This window comes from Monodon monoceros, unplaced genomic scaffold, assembly GCF_005190385.1.
Source record: "Monodon monoceros isolate NGI ecotype Baffin Bay Population unplaced genomic scaffold, NGI_Narwhal_1 Super_Scaffold_1, whole genome shotgun sequence".
In the NCBI taxonomy this organism is placed as follows: Eukaryota; Metazoa; Chordata; class Mammalia; order Artiodactyla; family Monodontidae; genus Monodon; species Monodon monoceros.
Window position 1 is genome coordinate 47,561,519 of NW_021703765.1, and position 19,913 is coordinate 47,581,431.

At 37.7% G+C, this 19,913-nt stretch overlaps 1 protein-coding gene across 12 annotated transcripts in view; it reads left to right on the forward strand.

Annotated features, from left to right (window-relative positions):
• The window catches only part of OSBPL1A (oxysterol binding protein like 1A), a 208,648-nt gene that overhangs the window by 56,820 nt on the left and 131,915 nt on the right, over window positions 1–19,913 (forward strand). For 10 of the 12 annotated variants that reach the window (XM_029219688.1, XM_029219679.1, XM_029219714.1 and 7 more), the window contains 7 exons: window positions 3,339–3,400; window positions 3,503–3,547; window positions 4,388–4,461; window positions 4,575–4,638; window positions 10,032–10,130; window positions 11,568–11,690; window positions 18,449–18,530. In XM_029219688.1, coding sequence (XP_029075521.1) covers window positions 3,339–3,400; window positions 3,503–3,547; window positions 4,388–4,461; window positions 4,575–4,638; window positions 10,032–10,130; window positions 11,568–11,690; window positions 18,449–18,530 — 549 coding nt within the window. Of the gene's footprint in view, window positions 1–3,338; window positions 3,401–3,502; window positions 3,548–4,387; window positions 4,462–4,574; window positions 4,639–10,031; window positions 10,131–11,567; window positions 11,691–13,012; window positions 14,841–18,448; window positions 18,531–19,913 lie in introns of those variants that run through there. The other 2 variants (XM_029219761.1, XM_029219764.1) reach the window with 2 other exon arrangements.

The following is a 19,913-nucleotide window of genomic DNA, read 5'->3' on the forward strand; positions in this document are numbered from 1 at the left end:
GTAAATAAGTTCATTTGCACTATTTTTTTAGATTCCACATATAAGCAATATCATATGATATTTGTCTTTCTTGGACTTACTTCACTCAGGATGACAATCTCTAGGTCCATCCATGTCACTGCAGATGGCATTATTTCATTCTTTTTTATGGCTGAGTAATATTCCATTGTATATACGTACCACATCTTCTTTTCCCATTCCTCTGTTGGTGGACATTTAGGTTGCTTCCACATCTTGGCTATTGTAAATAGTGCTGCAGTGAACATTGTGGTACATGTATCCTTTCTAATTATGGTTTTCTCTGGATATATGCCTGAGTGGGATTGCTGGATCATATGGTAGCTCTTTTACTTTTTTTAAAAAACAATTATGGTAGTCTTTTTAGTTGGGTTTTTTTTTTTTTTTTTTTGTGGTACACGGGCCTCTCACTGTTGTGGCCTCTTCCGTTGCAGAGCACAGGCTCTGGACACGCAGGCTCAGCAGCCATGGCTCACGGGCCCAGCCGCTCCACGGCATGTGGGATCTTCCCGGACCGGGGCATGAACCCATGTCCCCTGCATCGGCAGGCCTGTGCCACCAGGGAAGCCCTCTTTTTAGTTTTTTAAGGAACCTCCATACTGTTCTCCATAGTGGCTCTACCAATTTACATTCCCACCAACAGTGTAGGAGGGTTTCCTTTTCTCCACACCCTCTCCAGCATTTATTGTTTGTAGATTATTTGGTGATGGCTACTCTGACTGGTGTGAGATAATACCTCATTGTAGTTTTGATTTGTATTTCTCTAGTAATTAGTGATGTTGAGCATCTTTTCATGTGCCTCTTAGCCATCTGTATGTCTTCTTTGGAGAAATGTCTGTTTAGGTCTTCTTCCTATTTTTTGATTGGGTTGTTTGTTTTTTGATATTGAGCTGCATGAGCTGTTTGTATATCACCAGTATCTTTCACCTGGACCTTTGCTATTGCTTTGTAACTTGTATCCCTTCTTTTCTCTTGCCCACATTTACAGGGTTTTTCCATACAGTAGCTGCAGTGATCTTTTTTTTTTTTTTACTTTTTATTACTAAAATTATCAAAGCTTACTAAATAGAATAGTATAATTGATGTACTCCTCACCCTCTTTCAGGAATTGTCAGTAATGGCCACTCCCCCTATGTCATCTTATTTTGGCTATAAATATTTAAGTACATTTGTATAAGGTCTCCTTTTAAGAAAAACACCATAACCATGTGATAGTTGCACAACTCTGTGAATATTCCAAAAACCACTGAATTGTACACTTTACATGAGTAAATTGTGTGGTGTGTGAATTCTCTCTCAGTAGAGCTATTTAAAGAAATAGCCACGGGCTTCCCTGGTGGCGCAGTGGTTGAGAGTCCGCCTGCCGATGCAGGGGACACGGGTTCATGCCCCGGTCCGGGAAGATCCCACATGCCGCGGAGCGGCTGGGCCCGTGAGCCATGGCCGCTGAGCCTGTGCGTCCGGAGTCTGTGCTCCGCAACGGGAGAGGCCACAGCAGTGAGAGGCCCGCGTACCGCAAAAAAAAAAAAAAAAAAAAAGAAATAGCCACAATGGCATTATCCTATTAATAATTTTATAATTTCTCAAAATCATCAGCCAAAGTTCACATTTCCCCAGATGTTCTGATTAAGATCTTTTAACATTTCGACAGAGTTTGAAACATAAGTCAGGTCAGGCTACTCTTTAACCTAAAACCTTTCAGTGGCTTTCTGTCGTATTTAGAATAAAACCCAAACTCCTTGTACTGGTTCACAAAGGTCTGACCCACAGAGGCCTTGTATGATGTGCCTTCTTTCTTCCTTTGCCTTTCTCTCTTGCCTACCTAATTGTTGCTACCTCAGGGCCTTTGCATCAGCTGTTCCCTCTGCTTGCAGTTCCCTTCCCCTGTATTCTCACAAGGCTGGATCCTTCCTTTCAGCTTAAACATCCCTCCCTCAGAGAGAGGCTTTCCTCGATCAGTCCCCCAGTCTCCAATCTAAAGTGGTATTCCAGTCATTCTCTCAGAACATTCCCTTAAAAATGTTGGCATACCATTGTTTATTTGCTGTATCCTTTTTTTATTAAGTTGTGTCTTTCCCTTTTTCTACACCTCCCCCCACCTAATTTTTTGAGTCATGTTCACTACTGAATCCCCAGTACCTAAAATATTAATTGGCACATAATAGACTCTCATTAGGAGATGGTTTTACAAGAAATTGTCCAACACTTACCAGGTATTTATAAAAAGGTTATTTGATAGAATGTTATCACCTTACTGCATAAATAGAGTTCCAGAGTGCCAGTCTGATATGTTATCATGAAAGGGCTGGGTTTTTTGTTTTAAATTTTTATGTGTAGCTTTTGTTTCTCTAGTAATTAGAAGCTCTTTGAGGTTATGAGACGATTATTCTTTTAGTTTGCATCCTTCATATAGTGTCCTGCTCACTTCAGAAGTCACTTCGGTAAATAACTTACAAACAAATTGCATTTTTGTTGTTTGGAAAAACGTAGAGTGCTTGCATGCGTAGGCTTGAGAAAGTTACCGTGACACCTTGCTGGTTTCATTCTCAGTTACCGCTTTTCCTTTGTCCTCAATTGTGGACCATCACACCGTTACTCTGTGAGTTGTCTCTGCTACCTGTTCTCTAGTGAGGTAGTTGAAGAGCAGCTGTGGTGGCTGAATAATACTCCCCCAGTGATGTGATTAGTTAAGTATCTTGAGATACCGAGATAATCTTGAATTCTCTAGGTGGGCCCAGTGTCATCACAAGGGTCCTTCCTTTTGGGGGAGGAGGCGGGAGGATCAGAATATTGAGGGAGAAAAATGTGGGCATGGAAGCAGAGGTTGGAATGATGCACTTTGAAGATGGAGGGAGGGACCACGAATCAAGGGGATGTAGGGGACCTCTGGAAAAGGCAAGGGAACAGGTTCTCCTCAAGAGCCTCCAGAGGAAGGCAGCCCTGCCAACACCTTGATTATTAGCCCAGTGAAACTGACTAGATTTCTGACCTCCCGAACTGTAAGAGAATAATTTGTATTGTTTTAAACCAGTAAGTATATTGTAATTTGTTACAACAGCCATAGGAAACTGATACAGTGGCTTAAGGCACGAAAGCTTGAAAGATCACAAAACCTGTACAGAGTGTTCAAAGTTTAGTTTGATTTGCTGGCTTAATAGTTACTGAAAAGGATGCTGTAAAGAATTGAGATGGCAGCTTCAGGTCGGTGATTTGGGGTGTAGTTGATGGAATAATGAAAGAATATTATGTGCTACAGTACAAGCATCAATTTTAGTGTAGAATTAAGCTCTTGATGGCTTTTTTCCTTGTATTTTGCACAGATCAGAAACCTCTTGATCTTGCCCAGGGTGCTGAAATGAAACACGTTCTTGTTGGTAATAAGGTATGTATGTGGTAATGGATTACATTTATATAATGTAGAAAAAAATTTTGAATTCTTGAAATACATAGATGCGTTTTTAATGAAAACATGTTTTTCCGATAGGTCATCTACAAAGCATTGAAACGATACGAAGGCCCTCTCTGGAAGGTAGGTTGGGATGGTTTTTTAATTATAAAACTGGAAAAAAAAGATTCTCAGGTGCTCTATTGTTAAAACTCTTTTTCATTCTTTTCTGAAGTATATGTGATTTAATAATTATTCGATCTTATCATGTAAGCCATTTTTATACTGCTGGACTTTATTAGGCATCCAGCAATTGTAGCAGTTAACTGTTGGTCTAACTTGTAGGTGACCAAGTTTGTACAGAGAAGAGTGGAGGAATTTTTTTTTTCTTACTTAAGCATAGAGTTACCGTATCATCTTTGTTATGAACATTGATCCATGGAGGACTCAGGAGGAATTTAATATTTGAATTGTCACAGAGCACACATATAAAACCTTTCTGGTTCTGAAAATTTATTTGCTTTTTGGAGTTCAGCTATTTTCTAGAATTAACTATTTTGGAGCATATAGTTTCTTCTGCATTTGCAGCTGCTCCTTCTATATATTTATGTACATGTATGCTTGTATAAAATTTAGGATAATTCTCTTTATTTAGAAGCTCAGGCCTTTGAGGAAACTGTCTCTGAAGCTCACAACTGATATATTTCCTGTAAATATCCTTGCGCAGTATTGTCAGAACTATAAACTGTGTTCATCGTTGATCTTACCAATATGGCATTTCTTCTGTTCCTGTCACCCTGTAGTAGTATGTTTTCATTTCTGCACCCAGTTCCTCAGTTCATGTTTGTTCATTTTTGAGTGTGCAGTGGTACTGTCCGGCTGAAAGGCTCAGATAGAACTGTCATAACTTAATTACTTTTTATCAGTCAAGTATTTGAATCTAGATGTATCAACTTGGAAAAATCTTTGTTGTTTTCCCCTTAGAGTTCAAGATTTTTTGGCTGGAGATTATTCTGGGTAGTGTTAGAACATGGAGTCCTTTCATGGTATAGGAAACAGTAAGTATTATGATCCTAATACTTGTTGAATTTCAGCATCTAAATTTTGAATGATTAAAAGTTTTCACTAATCTCTTTTCCTTTTGCCTTGATAATTTATATTTATTTTGAAGGCCCGATGCAGTCCATAATATTTATCGCCAGGGATGCAAACATCTAACTCAAGCAGTATGCACGGTAGGATGACACATGCATCTTTTGCTTAAACTGTGAAATCAGTCCTGCAAGTGATTGCCCTAAATCATTGGTATAAGCTGCCTTGTAAAATCTTGGGGTAGAAAGCACTTGTGCAGTTGAGTTGGCCCTCCGTATCTGCGAGTTCTGCATCTGCTAATTCAACCAACTGTGGATCAAAACTATATAGGAAAAGGAATTCCAGAAAGTTCCAAAAAGTAAAATTTGAATTTGCCGTGCACCAGCAACTATTTACATAGTATTTACATTGTATTAGATATTATAAGTAATGTAGAGATGATTTAAAGTAAGCAGGAGGATGTGCATAGATTGTATGCAAATACTATGCCATTTTATATAAGGACTTCGTGCTTCCATGGATTTTGGTATCCTTCAGGTGTCCTGGAACCAATTCCCCCACAGATACCGAGGGATGACTGTATATGTTTTTATTTGAGCACAAGTAAAGTTGTGGAATTCCATTTAAAAAATATAATCATGTTAAAAAAAATCTCTACGTATTGTGGAATAAGAGATGCATGTTCCAAAAACATTTATACAGAACTTTTACCATTTTGTATGTGTATGTATATATGTATGTATGTGTATATATTCACACATAATGTATGCATATACGTATCTACATATATATGTGTAGGTGTGCGTGTATTTGTACATGGGTAAATCTGGAAAACGGAAATTTTTCTGGTGGTAAAATTTAAAGCCTATATCAAAATTGGGATTTTTAGGTTCTCCACGTTCACTTCTGGCTGCTTTGCTTTTACCAGCCCGGAGAAAGAATTTTTCCTCCTTTGAGATTAGCCTAAGACTGGAGCCTAGACGTACTTTTTTGCTTGCTGCTTCAAGTTCTTTAGGGTTGTCAACATGCCAGGGCAGTGCACCCTCTCTTTGGACCACAGCCCCTGCCTTTCCGTGTGAACTCCCGGAGGACCAGCAGCGTCGCCCTTGGGCCGTCACAGGCTCAGTCACCTGCCCCTGCCCTCAGGCCTCCTTACACATGCTGGTCCCTTAGTGTCCTCACTCCCCTTCCTCCCTTCGCATGAGACCAGAGGGCCAGGGAACCACTCTCTAGTCTTAGCCGTCTAATCTTCTCGTTTCTTCTGTTGGTGCAGTCCCGGCCATTCTCTTCTGTTCCAGCTTTTGATTCATTTATTTAACACTAAGGTTTGTCTATCTTAAAACAAAAAATTAAACATGTTGCTCCCTCACCCTTTTAAAATTTCCCGATTTTTAACTTCTTTAGAATTGATAGCTTCTGCTGTGTTATGCTTCACCTTGTTTTATAACTTTTGCTTCTTGTATAAGTGTCTACTTAGAGGCTACATTTATGAATCCATATTGATACAAGGTAACAGGCATTCAGTGACTCCTATGAGGCAGGCTCTGTTCACTTTCTAGATTCTTAAGGTAGAAGCTTAGGTTATTGATTTGAGACTTTTTTTCTTTTCTAATATAGGTGTTTGCACCTATAAGTTTTGTTAAATTGTGGTAAAATACACATAACATAAAACCATCTTAACCATTTTTAAGTTCAGTAGTGTTAACTCTGTTCACTTTGTTGTACAGTAGGTCTCTAGAACTTTTTCATCTTGCAGAACTGAAACTCGATACTCATTGAATAGCGCCTCTCTATTTCCAGTACCTCACCCCACTGGCAACCACCATTCTACTTTCTGTTTCTATGCTTTTGACTACTTTAGATACCTCACATGAGTGGAATTGTACAGTATTTGTCTGGCTTATTTCACTTAGCATAATGTCCTCAAGGTTCATCCATGTTATAACATGTGACAGGATTTCTTTTTTTAAGGCTGAATAATATTCCATTGTTATGCATAGACCACATTTTCTTTATCCATTCCTCTATCAGTGGATGTTTTGAGTTGCTTCCGCCTTCTGGTCACTGTCAATAATGCTGCTATAAACATGGGAGTGAAAATGTCTCACCAAGATCCTGCTTTCATTTCTTCTGGATATATATACCGAGACGTGGAATTGGTGACCACCAATTTTAATTTTTTAAGGAACTTCCATACTGTTTTCCATAACATCTGCGCCAGTTTACATTCATACCAGTAGTGCTCCAATTTCTCCACATCCTCACCACAACACTTTTTTTTCCTGTGGGTTTTGTTTGTTTGTTTGCCATTGTAATAGGTATGAGGTAGTATCTAATTGTGGTTTGATTTCCGTTTCCCTGATAACTGGTGATGTTGACCATTTTCATGTACTTATTGACCATTTGTATGTTGTTTTTGGAGAAATGGCTGTTTAAATCTCTTGCCCATTTTTTAATCAGTTTTTTTTTTTCTTGTTGGTGTTGAGTTGTAGGAGTTCTTTGTATATGCTGGATATTAATCCCTTATCAGATAACGTGATTTGTACATATTGTCTGCAGTTTCATGGGTTGTCTTTTCACTCTGCTGATAATGTCCATTGATGCATAGAAGTTTTTATTTTTTATATAGTCCAGTTTATGTTTTTTCTTTTGTCACTTGCGCTGTTGTATCACATCCAGGAAACCACTGCCAAGTCCAATGCCATGAAGCTTTCTTCCCAAGTTTTCTTACAAGAGTTTTATAGTTTTAGCTCTGACACTGAGGCATCGGTTTCTCCTGAGGCCTTTCTCCTTGGCTTGCAGGTGGCAGCCTCCTTGCTTTGTCCTCACATGACTTTTTGTCTGTGTGCAGGCATCCCTGCTTTCTCTTCCTCTCCTTGTAAGGACAGCAGTCATACTGGATTAGAGTTCCACTGATATGATCTCATTTTACCTTAATTACTTCTTATAAAAGCCCTATCTCCAAATGTAGTTTCATTGGGAATTAGGGCTTGAACATATGAAGCCCTTAATCTGGTTGAGTAAGTTCTTTTCCTTTCCTAGTTTACTGAGATTCCTTATTATGAAAATCTGTTGAATTTTATTAAATGTTATTTTCCATGTTATTGAAATGATCATATGGTTTTACTCATTCTATTAATATGATTAGTTGTACTGATAGACTTTAGGGTGTTAAAGTCAATCTTATTGCTGGGACAAATCCCAGTTGGTTATGATAAATTACCATTTTAATATATTGTTCGTTAATATTTTGTTAAGAATTTTTGCTTTTTTGTTCATGCTGGATATTGGTTTATATTTCTTCTTTGATATTTTGTCTGGTTTCATATAATGAATTGGAAAATGTTCCTTTTCAGTTTTCTAGGAGAGTTTGTATAGGATTAGGTTACTGCTGCCTTACATGCTTGATAGAATTCACCTGTGAAGTCACGTGGGCCAGGAGGTTTTTAGTGCAGGGGTGGGGGAGGATTGTAGTTACAAATTTAATTTCTTCCGTTGCTATAGGGCTATTCACATTTTCTGTTTCCTTTTCGGTTGGTGTTTGTAATTTTTGCCTTTCAAGAAAGTTGTCCATTTTCTTCTGGGTTATAAAACTTAGGGTTAGTAATATTCCCGTATTGTGTTTTTAATGTCTGTGTGGTAGGTAGTGTTATATGGTCTTTTACTTTTTATATTGGTAATTTGTGTTTTCCTTTTTTTTCTAGATCAGTCTGTCTGGCACTTTATCAGTTTTATTGATCCTTTCGAAGAACCAGTTCTTGATTTCATTGAAATATTTATCTTGTTTTTGCTATTTCATTGATTTTTTAATTCATTTAAAATAATTTCTCCATGTGTTGGACTTGCTTTGCTCTTTTATAGTTTCTTAAGGTTGAAGCTTAGATTATTCAAATTATCATCCAGTTCAAAATATTTTCTAATTCCTATTATGATTTCTTCTTTGAACCAGTGAATGTTTAGAAGTGTGTTGTTAAATTTCCAAATAATTGGGGTTTTCCTAATTACTGTGCTTTTGATTTATAATGTAATTCCATTTTGGCCATTGAACATTTTTGATATGATTTCCGTCTTGTCAAATTTATTGAGACTTGCTTGATGACTACATATGGATTATCCTAGAGAATGCACTGGAAAATAATGTGTATTTTGCTATTGTTGGGGGTCATGTCCTATAAACATTCAGTCATGATGGTTGATAGTGTTGTTCAGATCTTCTGTGTCTTTGCTGCCTTTTTTTTTTTTCTAATTGTATCAATTGCTGAGAGAAGGGTGTTTAAATCTCCAACTATACTTGTAGAATTATGTATTTCTCACTCTGTTACTGATCACATACATATTTATGATTGTTGTCTTCCTGATTAATTAACCCTTTTAGCATTATGTGGTGGTCCTCTTTATCTCCTGTAATAATGCATTTTGTTTTGAAATCTATTTTGCTTGATATTAATATAACCACTCAGGCTTTCTTATGGTTACTGTTTGCATAGTATCTCTTTTTCTATCTAGTTACTTTCAACCTAGCTGTATCTTTATATTTATCTTCTGTCTCTTGTAGATAGTATATATTTGGGTTCCTATTAACCATTCTGACATTTTTTGCCTTTTAATTAGATTTCTTTTGAGAATGTGGTCCACTTTTTTACTTCGTATGTCAAGTAATTTTGGATTGTATCCTTAACGTTAAGTTCTGGAGACCCTGGATTCTTTATTTTTCTCCATTAAATGTGATTTCCGTTGTTTTAGGTCATTTTCTTGGCTGGGTTTGTGCTGTAAACTCTGTTTCTTGGATGGCAGCTCTGGTCTGTATTTCAGTGACTGCTTGGAATCTATTTTGTGCATCAGTAAGAGATGTGAAAAGACAGAGTTTGGGATTCCCATCTCTGTCTCTTTCCATTGGGTGACTCCCCTACTCTCTTTAGGATTTATGGCTGCCCAGCTCTGCTTTTTTAATTTCCAAAGACAGACTGTTGTCCAGGTTTGCCCTTGCTGCTGTCGTGTCACCCTCGGGGACTGTACTAGTTCCAGGTGAACAATCTTGGGGGTGGGAGCTTGCTCGCAAAGCTCCTCGTTTCCTTTCCTCCAAGGCAACTTGCTCTCCCATCGAGTCGGCCAGCTCTTGTTCACACTCCAGCTCTTCCTTTTCTACTCCTCATGCTTTTACACTCAGTTCAAACATTTTCTGTACTCAGCTCAAACAAAAGTTTCAGGAGAGTGGCGTGAATAAGAAATTGGAGTTCTTGTGTTTAAAGGACTTTATAGCCCAAGCCCAAGTGTTATATTTAATAGGATAAAAGGAAAACTACATACCTAGTGGACTATATATTAGTATTTACTGTGATTAAGAATATGAAAGCCAGATTTGATGTAGATAAGCTACAGTGCATTTGATACTCCCAATGTATCAATTTTTCTCAGTATTTTAAATGTTCACTCGGGTATTATCACGCTAATATTGTTAATTTTATGTATAGATAATTTTAGGGTTTTGTTTTACGGGCATGAATGATGTTGTCTTACTGACTTCTTTATATCCAAGGTAAAACCCACTGATAGCTGCCTCTTCTTTATTAAATGCTTCGATGACACTGTTCATGGCTTCAGGGTTCCTAAGAATAGCCTTCAGCAGACAAGAGAGGTAATTTTATGGTTTCGTTTATCTTTCATAAAACTTAACATTTAAGAACATGAAGAATGTAAGGTAGGCTCAATATTAACATCTAACATCTTGTTGATTGTACCTTTTTAACGGGAGTGATTATATGAAACTTTTGAAATTTGGCTTAGGAATTAATTCCTTATCAACATGTACCTGCAGGTATTTTCTGTTCTTCTTCTTCTTTTTTTAAAAATTTTGCTTCTGTGAATGTAAGAGGCCCTTATTAGTTTTGGAAAAAAGCCTAAATGATTAGTCTACCCCTGAATTTATAGGTGAGGAAAACTGAAGACTAAGATTGAAGTGACCTCTCAAGCTCATGCAGCTTGCAAGTAACAGAACCTGGCTCCAGCCCAGGTGTTCTGATTTATTACAGTGTAGACTCAGCCTTTCTTTGTGGTAAACTGAACAATAGCAGCAAGCAAGAAATTGGGATTGATGTGACGGAAATTCATTGCGTAGTTATTTAATGGAGACTCCATATCCCTTTAGATCAAAGCAATATTCGTAGACTTATCTTGTTTTTTATAAATTATGTAAGGGGTTAAAAGGATCTATTTTCCAGAGCGGTTAACTTTGGCCTTGCAGAGAACCCTAAACAATACAAAACGTGACTGTCCCAAAATTTCATAAAAGGGTAAGAATTGACCCTGAAAAATGCTGCAAGAAATGAGGTAGAAGTAAGATAGATATTTTTAGGGCAAACATTCCATCTTTTTGTGAAATCACTAATTTTTTAAGATATTTATTATTTATTTATCTATTTATTTTGGCTGCACCGGGTCTTCTTTGTGGCATGCGGGATCTTTAGATGCGGCATGCAGACTTCTTAGTTGTGGCACACAGACTTCTTAGTTGCAGCATGCATGCGGGATCTAGTTCCCTGACCCGGGATCCAACCCGTGCCCCCTGCATTGGGAGTGGGGAGTTTTACCCACTGGACCACCAGGGAAGTCCCACTAATTTTTTAAAAACATAGTAAAAGTTAAAGCATCAGAGTAATTGTTGGCTCTCTTAAAATGGTCTGAGTGTCTTGTGCTTATGGCAAGTTGGTAAATTGTTTCTGGATGCATCTTATATAGTAACTTATTCAACAGTGTTGAGAACTTATAATTCTAAGTGCAAGATTCTCCACCCATTGTTTAGTTTTTATAATGTGTTTCAGTATTAATATGAATGACTATGTAAACTTATAGATGGTATTTTTTTAAAGTATTGGGAAAATTTTTTATCCAGATGTGTCATGGACAAGAGACCTGCATCATTATTTTGTTGTTGGGAATTTTTTGTTTCGTTTTTTTTGAGGCCGTAATATTTTTTTTTCTCCATGTTCATTTTATTCTTCCCAGATTGTTGTAATAATATCTGTTTTGAGTAAAAATGTGTTTTACTTTGATTTAAGTCCTTGTATTATTTCAGGACTGGCTGGAAGCAATAGAAGAGCATTCTGCTTACAGCACTCACTACTGTTCCCAGGACCAGTTGACAGATGATGAAGAGGAAGACGCAGTTTCTGCTGTAGACTTGAAGGACTCCTTAGAGGTAAATAGGAAAACCTGACCTGTATACCTAACTCTATCACTCAGGTTTTACCAAGAATTTTTTTTTTTTTTTAAATATGAGGTTTTGAAATTAAGATTTCTCACAGCAGGAGAAGTAGTATTACTTTTCCAGTAATATTCTCTTGCTACTTACACTGTCTCTGTTACAGTAGTAATAACGATCAGATATCTTGGTAAATAGGCTCTAAAGATAGGCATGTGCCTACGTGTATCTTTTTTGGTTAAGATTTTTATGTTGTAATCAGATTGTCATTCTCTTTGAAAGCTGCCGCCCCTGGGGGGGCATGCATTGCTTGCCTTACTGCCCTTTATGACTTCACTGTATATTTCAGAGTTTAAATAACGCAACCATAGTGATACCTTTCCTGGTCTGTAGTTTCATTTAAAAGCACCTGTAATCTGTAACTTCATTGATTAGAGGTAAGGTAAAGCATCAGTAATGAATGGAGAGGCCCTCATCAGTGCCTCATCCATAGAGAAATACCAACATAAGTAACTGAAGTGAAATAGGTATTTTTTTCTTGGCATCAGTTTTCTGGCTATACCTTTTAAATGAATGGGTTTGGAAGAATTAGAACTACTAAAGGATGATGTGTTTCAATCTGAATAATTATGTCAGAGCATATGACTTTGCTTACTAAATTTAATCTTTTTTTTTAACATCTTTATTAAAGTATAATTGCTTTACAATGGTATGTTAGTTTCTGCTGTATAACAAAGGGAATCAGCTATACATATACATGTATCCCCATATCCCCTCCCTCTTGGGTCTCCCTCCCACTCCTCTAGGTGGACACAAAGCACCGAGCTGATCTCTCAGTGCTGTGTGGCTGCTTCCCACTAGCTATCTATTTTACATTTGGTAATCTTTTTTTTTTTTTTTTGCGGTACGCGGGCCTCTCACTGTTCTGGCCTCTCCCGCTGCGGAGCACAGGCTCTGGACGCGCAGGCTCAGCGGCCATGGCTCAGAAGCCTAGCCGCTCCGCAGCATGTGGGATCTTCCCGGACTGGGGCACAAACTCATGTCCCCTGCATCGGCAGGTGGACTCTCAACCACTGCGCCACCAGGGAAGCCCGGTAATCTTTTTTTTAATGAAATGAATTTATTGCAGGATTTGAATGTTTCTAAATCAACAACTTTAGTGAATTTAAGTTTGCTGATACCTAAGGAGTTTTATTAGGGACCTATAACCTTAAAGTAAGAAAGAGATTTTGACACTTTTTTCTTTTTTTTTTTTTGCGGTACGCGGGCTTCTCACTGTTGTGGCCTCTCCCGTTGCGGAGCACAGGTTCCGGACGCGCAGGCTCAGCGGCCATGGCTCACGTGCCCATCCGCTCCGCGGCATGTGGGATCTTCCTGGACCGGGGCACAAACCCGTGTCCCCTGCATCGGCAGGCGGACTCTCAACCACTGCACCACCAGGGAAGCCCAAGATTTTGACACTTTTGATCCCTAATCTTAATTAATGATGGAACGTTAGAGAATTTGAGCCCTTCCATGTTTTGTTGAAGACATTCCCCAGTAGTTGACTGTAGCTTTACCAGCACTCCTTCTATTTTTAAGGCCGAATATGCTGACAGCTGTAAACATAATTTTCAGATCAGTGAACTTTGCAAAAGTCACATCTACCACAGCATCTAAATAACATTAAAACATTCAGGTAAATAAAGCAGGTTTAAATATCTCTGGCCAAGATCATGTTAAACAAGTAAAAAATAAAGCTGTGCTAAATATTTTAACTTCTGGTCAGGTTCCCTAAGTGAAAAGAAATCCTTCCCTGTTTATCCACCCTCAATATAAGGTAAATGATAAAACCTGGAAGGGCTTACAAAGCACAGCAATTTCTTTCCCAGGATTATGGTAGTTTTAAGACCTACTTAATGGAAGTTACAGGTAAAATAAAAGCATACTAACTTGCATATCATTAAAAAACTTCCTTGAAGAAATGTTCCTTCTTTAGTTCAGTTTTCACATTTTAGGGTTATCAGCCACAGCTGTACCTTTTATTTTATTCTTTATTTGAATATTGTGTTATTTAAAGCCCTGAGGTTTTTGCCTTCTAGATTTTATAGCACCTGAAGTCAGTCAGAGTTTCAGCCAGTGTTAAGTACTTGAGGTTTTGCAGGTTATACAGTTGTCTTTGTCCAACAGAATTTGAATGCTAATTCTGAGAATTCTGACTCTGTCTCAGTTTGTGGAGGTTGGTCAAAAATGAGAAAATCTGCAATGAACTTTGTATGTTTATGTGTAGCTTGTGGTAGCCTGGCTCCAAAATGCCCTCGATCCCTGGGTTCTTTGGTTGCAAGGAAACACTCAGACCAATTTGTGAAATAGACCTATTCTAGATGTCTATAGACTTTCTAAAGGAAATGAGGAGCTCTAGGACTGGAATGTTCTGAAACTTCCTGAGTTAACATAAAATTAACCTCATTTCCTCAACATGCTTTTGGACGAGTAAGTAGATCTATAAGAAATTGGGGGAATGGGGGCATGTCCACACTGAAAAAATGACCGTGTTATATGATGCCTTTGGTCCCACTTAAACTCCACCTAAATGAGGGTCTCCAAAAACTTAAAACATTTTCTCTTAGCCTTCAGTCTGTCACTGCCTTGAGGTTAGGCCTACAGGGACGAAAGTGTAAGACAAATCATAGAAGTACTGGCCTTACACTTGTTGGCTTAATGGCAACTTGAAAATATTTCAGAAATAAAAATTGGAAGAGAAATTTAAGCAAGTATTGGTACAGAACTTCACTGTCCAGTACGATAGCTATTAGATACATTTACATTTAAATGAACTGGAGTTAAATGAAAAACTCATTTCCTCATTTTAACTAGCCACATTTCAAGTGCTCAGTAGTTACATGTGGCTATCACCTTGGGCAGTGCAGATATAGAATGTTTTCATCATTGTAGAAAGTTCTGTTGGGTCAAGTTGGGGTAGGCTCTTAGCTTTGAGGGGGGCACTAGGAGAGTGGGGTTTTTCTTTGTTGACGACATCTTGGTTCTTACAGGCTCTGAACCGTACCTGTGTTACAAGAAATAATGAGCCGGTGATGCTAACTTTAAACCAAATGAGAAAGTAATATCAGACTTTCGTGACTGAAGAAGAAATGATTTCTAATTAAAGTGAGTGTGCAGAAAGATGAGTGTACATCCACTCAAAGCTGATAGAGTGGTACACCCATACAAGAATCAGGCAGATTTATATATATATTGATATAGTTAAGATTTATAGCTAAGTGAAAGGGGCAGGGTGTTAAATGGTGTATCTAATATGCTTCTGCATGGCAAAAAGAAAGCAGGGATGCACACACACATTTGTATAGGTTAGATCATCCCAGGAAAGATGAGAAATTATTAGCAGTTGTTGCTTTGAGACTGGGAAAGGGGGAAAACAGGGACTCTAGGACTGACAAGTACGTGAGGGAGAGTTGCCTTTCTCCGTGTATTGTGTTTCGTTTTTCTTTCTTTTTTTTAACTTTGTGTAGGTAACTAATGCAAAATACAACATTAAGAAGATTACAAATCACCAGGTACCAAAAAGAATCAGTGTGGTGTGGACCGGCTTAGATTGAGGGAAGATGGAGTGTGGGGTTATCCTTGAAGTGGATTTGGCTGGAGTTAGGAAGATTTGGAGATGAGTACAGGGCACCAGTACTCGCAATGCTGGCTGTTTTCTGCAGAGGAAAGTTATCAGGGTTTTACAACCATTATTTTTAAAGTTTAAATCAATATATTTAAGGTACAATTTTTATATAATAAAATGAGGGCATTTTAGCATCTTCAGTGTGATGTGTTTTGACAAATACCCTGTGTAACCACCACTCCTGTCAAGGTGTAGAACATTTTGATCACCTCACAAAGCTCTCTGGTGCCCCTTGCAGACAGTGCCCTCCACGCCATCTCAGGCAGCTACTGATCTGCTCTGTCATCACAGGCATCGTCAGCTTTGCCCATTCTAGGATTCCATCTAACTGGAATCACATCATATGTGCTCTTTGGTGCCTATCATCTTTCACCTGCGATGTTGTGTGTATCATTCGTTTCTTCTTATTTCTGAGAAGGCAGTCTGCTTTGGGTTTTTTTTTTTTTTTTTAAATTGAAGTATAGTTGATTTACAATGTTGTGTTTCTGGTGTACATCAAAGTGATTCAGTTATACATACACATACACTCTTTTTCTTCTTTTCCATTATGGTTTACTACAGGATATTGAATACAGTTGCCTGTGCTGTACAGTAGGACCTTGTTGTTTATTTTATATGTGGTAGTCTGTATCTGCTAATGCTTCGGTTCTTAATTAACCAAATGTGGATTGTCTGTATGTGGCAAATAGGCTGGAATTAATGACCTCTCTCTCCTACCCTCTCCACTCCTCCCTAGATGCCCACCCCCTTGATATACATTTTTGAACTTTCTCATATGTCAGGGTTGATAAGGTAGTTAAACATCAACTTAAACAAAACCAACAGCAGAAGTCTGGGTGGGCAGAAGTAGCTGCAGGAGACCGGTGTCCTGACTGTGGCCCGGCTACTCAACCTGGGTGCCTCTGACTCTCTGCAGCCCAGGTCTGTGGGTGTGCTCCTGCTCTTGGGCTCTGTGCCAGATAACCTGGATTTAAAATACTGTCTCACTTCGGGTATTAGAACACTGCTCGAGTGGGATCTCATTTATGTAGTGTACATAAAAATTAAAACCTAGGGAATTCCCTGGCAGTCCAGCGGTTAGGAGTCCACGCTTCCACTGCACAGGGGCACAGATTTGATCCTGGTCAGGGAACCAAGATCATCCCGCAAGCTGCACGGCATGGCGAAGAAAAAATAAAAAAATTAAAACCTGACATAAGGTGCATGGCATAGAAGTCAGTGAGACACCATGCTGGGATCTGCAAAGAATGTTGTAAGCATTAACCTTCCTAATTAGAGTTTTAGGCTTTTGTAATATAACCAGTAGCTGCTACAAGGAAATGATAACAAATTGAAGAATGTGGTTTTAAAAAATTGTATTAATAACCCCTTTCTGGGTTTTTTGCATCAATTAAATGGCATTAATTGTTTAGAATAGACGACACACATTTGTACCCAACTATAAAACAGTATGTGTTGATCAGATCTCCTCCAGCTGACGTATTGTAACTCTTAAATAAATTATGGATCAAGGGAACTTTTTTCAGTAACTCTCAGATATGCCAAGGGAAGATGAATGTAATAGTGTTTCTTATCTTTAACGGTAACCACAGGAACTATGATGTTGATCACAGATTCACAGTCTGCAAATGAAGCCAGTGCTTGCTTTTGTCACCCAGCTAACTTTCACCATAGGAGAAAAAATAGAAAACAGCAGCATTGGCGCACCGCGCACGTGGGCAGGGGTATTAAATATGTATAGAGTGAAAATGACAATTTTCTATTAATAAATTATGAGTGGTAACATTTGTTTGCGCAGTGCATGTTTTCAGTGGTCCCCAGTTGACTTTTCTCCTGCTTTAAACGTGTATTTACAGGCTATGTCTGGAAAAATGATCCAGCATACAGGTTCTGTGGTGTTTCAAATTGCACAGTGTAGGTATACTCCCTCTCCCCCCCAAAAAAAGTGAATTGCATTTTTATGTTGTTGGAGCTCTCAAAATAGAGTAATGTACGTTTTAAAGAGAACATTGCTTGTCCCTAGTGTGGTACCACGAGTAATTCTGCTGTGGTTGAGCTGAGCTTCAGAAGCACTGAAAAATTTATAAGGTGAAAAGCATGCGTACCTATATCACCTTGGCACTTAGGTCTGATTTAGGGGGAGCAAAAGTGTTTGGGGGTTGAGTCAGTTGAGATGAGGGGTACCAAGTAGGGAAGATTCACAGGCTAAATGTATTACCCTACCTACAACAATGTGAACCTAATATTGGTAAGGTCAAGGTTCTCAGAATATTTTCTTATTGCCGTAAGCAACCAACTTTACAATGATGATTTTCTTGCTTCTTATTCTTGCTTCTTAGTTTCCTTTAAAGGGAAACTAAATAAAACTAACTTCAAAATTACATTGTTAATGTAATAAATGGTTTTATCTGATTTTTTCATTTTGGACTTCCAAATCTATACTAAGATGGGACGCAACTTACATCATGAAACTCTGTATTTATGTTTTGCTTTTAGGGATCTAAATATGTAGAAATTTCAAATTACAAGGAAAAATGAATGCTGTCCCTTATTTTTACAAGCTTTTACATACTAAGAAGATGTCCTTATTGGTCTGATTATGTGAGGGCTGTGTGCACTTAGATTGCTGAACGAAAATCAGCTTGTGGTTTCCAAACGCTAGCACCATCTGGAGTTTTTAAGCAAAAGCAGTTTTTAAAATATATTCTTAATGGGTGCATTTTATAATTTCTCAATGTAATCAAGGCTACTAAAAGTGTGAATAAATCAGAAATCTAACTCCTCAGATATATATTGTGTAATGAGTTATTAGAAGTAATACTGCAGTTGTATGGAACATGCTTGACCTATTGAATGTATTTAAAATTTAGAGAGATTTATTTTTATTAATCTGTACGTGGTTAACTAATGGTTATATTCAGTTTCTAAGGCAATTTTCTCTCACCTTTTTCTCTCTGTTAGGAATATGTCTCAATTATTACAGTGTATCAACCTATGAAGTAGAAGTTTTGATGGAAACATTAAAGCATATGTACTGTAAAAATCCTTTACTAATTTAACTTTGTCGTCTTCTTTTTTCCTTTTCCAGAAAGCACAGATATGCCAGCAGAGACTAGACAGGGAAATTTCCAACTTTCTCAGAATGATTAAGGAGTGTGACGTGGCTAAAGGTAAAAAAGACACACCCCGCTCTTGAACACAACCCATTATCATAGATGTTTACCCTTTGGCTGACTATACAGTTTAGATAATTTTGGGGTTTGAATTCAGAATTGTATTTGAAAAAGTTAAAGTTAACCTTTTGGGGCTGTGAATTCGTTTTGGCTACGTAGTGAGACTGTTTATGAATCCCAGAAGACTTGGATTTTGTGGTCAAATTGTCTTGGGTTTGAATCCTTGTTCTGCCACTTATTAGCTGTTACTTTTGAGCAGAACATTTAATTTCTCTGAGCCTTGTTTTCCCTATCTATAAAATGAAGCGGTTGGTAGTCTTTTGCCATTCTGTGAATGTATGTGTGAATTCATCTAATTATTAATCTCCCTTTCAAAGGTCATTTTTTGTGCCTTTACTCTCCTTTAGTTATGAATTATCAGGAGTTAATTATAAATACTCCAAAAATCAAAATACAATCCAATACAAAATACAAAATCCCAATATAAAATCCAATACACAAATTAGGTTTTGAGAAAAAATTATTGATTACTTTATAAATTAAACAGTTATCATGTTCCTTAGACTTAAGAATCTTAACAGTTGCTTTAGACTTTAGCTGTGATGTGTTTATAAATAACTCCACTAAAATATAATCAGCTGAGTTGTCTGAGTTTATTAACTACTGATTTTAATCATGATCTAGTTTATGTGTGCCCAGGGAATGTGAAGAAATGTTAATATTAGAGTAAACTGAACATAAATGTTCTGTATCTGTCCAGGTATACCTTGGACATCCCTTTACTTCAGTTCAACAAACACGTATTTAGATGAGTGATGATAGCTTTGGGAAGGACAGCAGTCAAGTCATTGTGATTATTAATTGCAAGCAAGAATATTTTATTACTTAAGGCTCTTCATCCTCAATGGGCTTTTTAAATAATAACGGCTTCATTAGACATAATTCACATAAGCCTCGAATTCACGTATGTGGAGTATACCATTCAGTGGCTTTTAGTATATTCACAGAGCTATGCAACTGTGACCATCAGTGGGCTTTTAAAATACCATCCTCACCAAAAACCATCAAAACTAAGCAGAGATACTAACAACATTTAAAAGATACAGAAACTGTACAGAGTGAGATGAAATATAAGGATTAATTTCTTTGACTTGGACCAAAGAAAGAAATTATATGAGAACTACAACCAAATTACATTGTTCTTTTCTTTTAAACCTTGAGTCAGATCTCTTGGTTCAGATCGTTGGTATGACATGTCACTCATAAATGATGGCATGCATCATTTGTGCTCTTAGAGACATACATGATACTCAGTACCGCAAGAGTGATTTCATTTTGGACAGTGTCATCTGGGAAACTTTGAAATATCTGACTGTGATC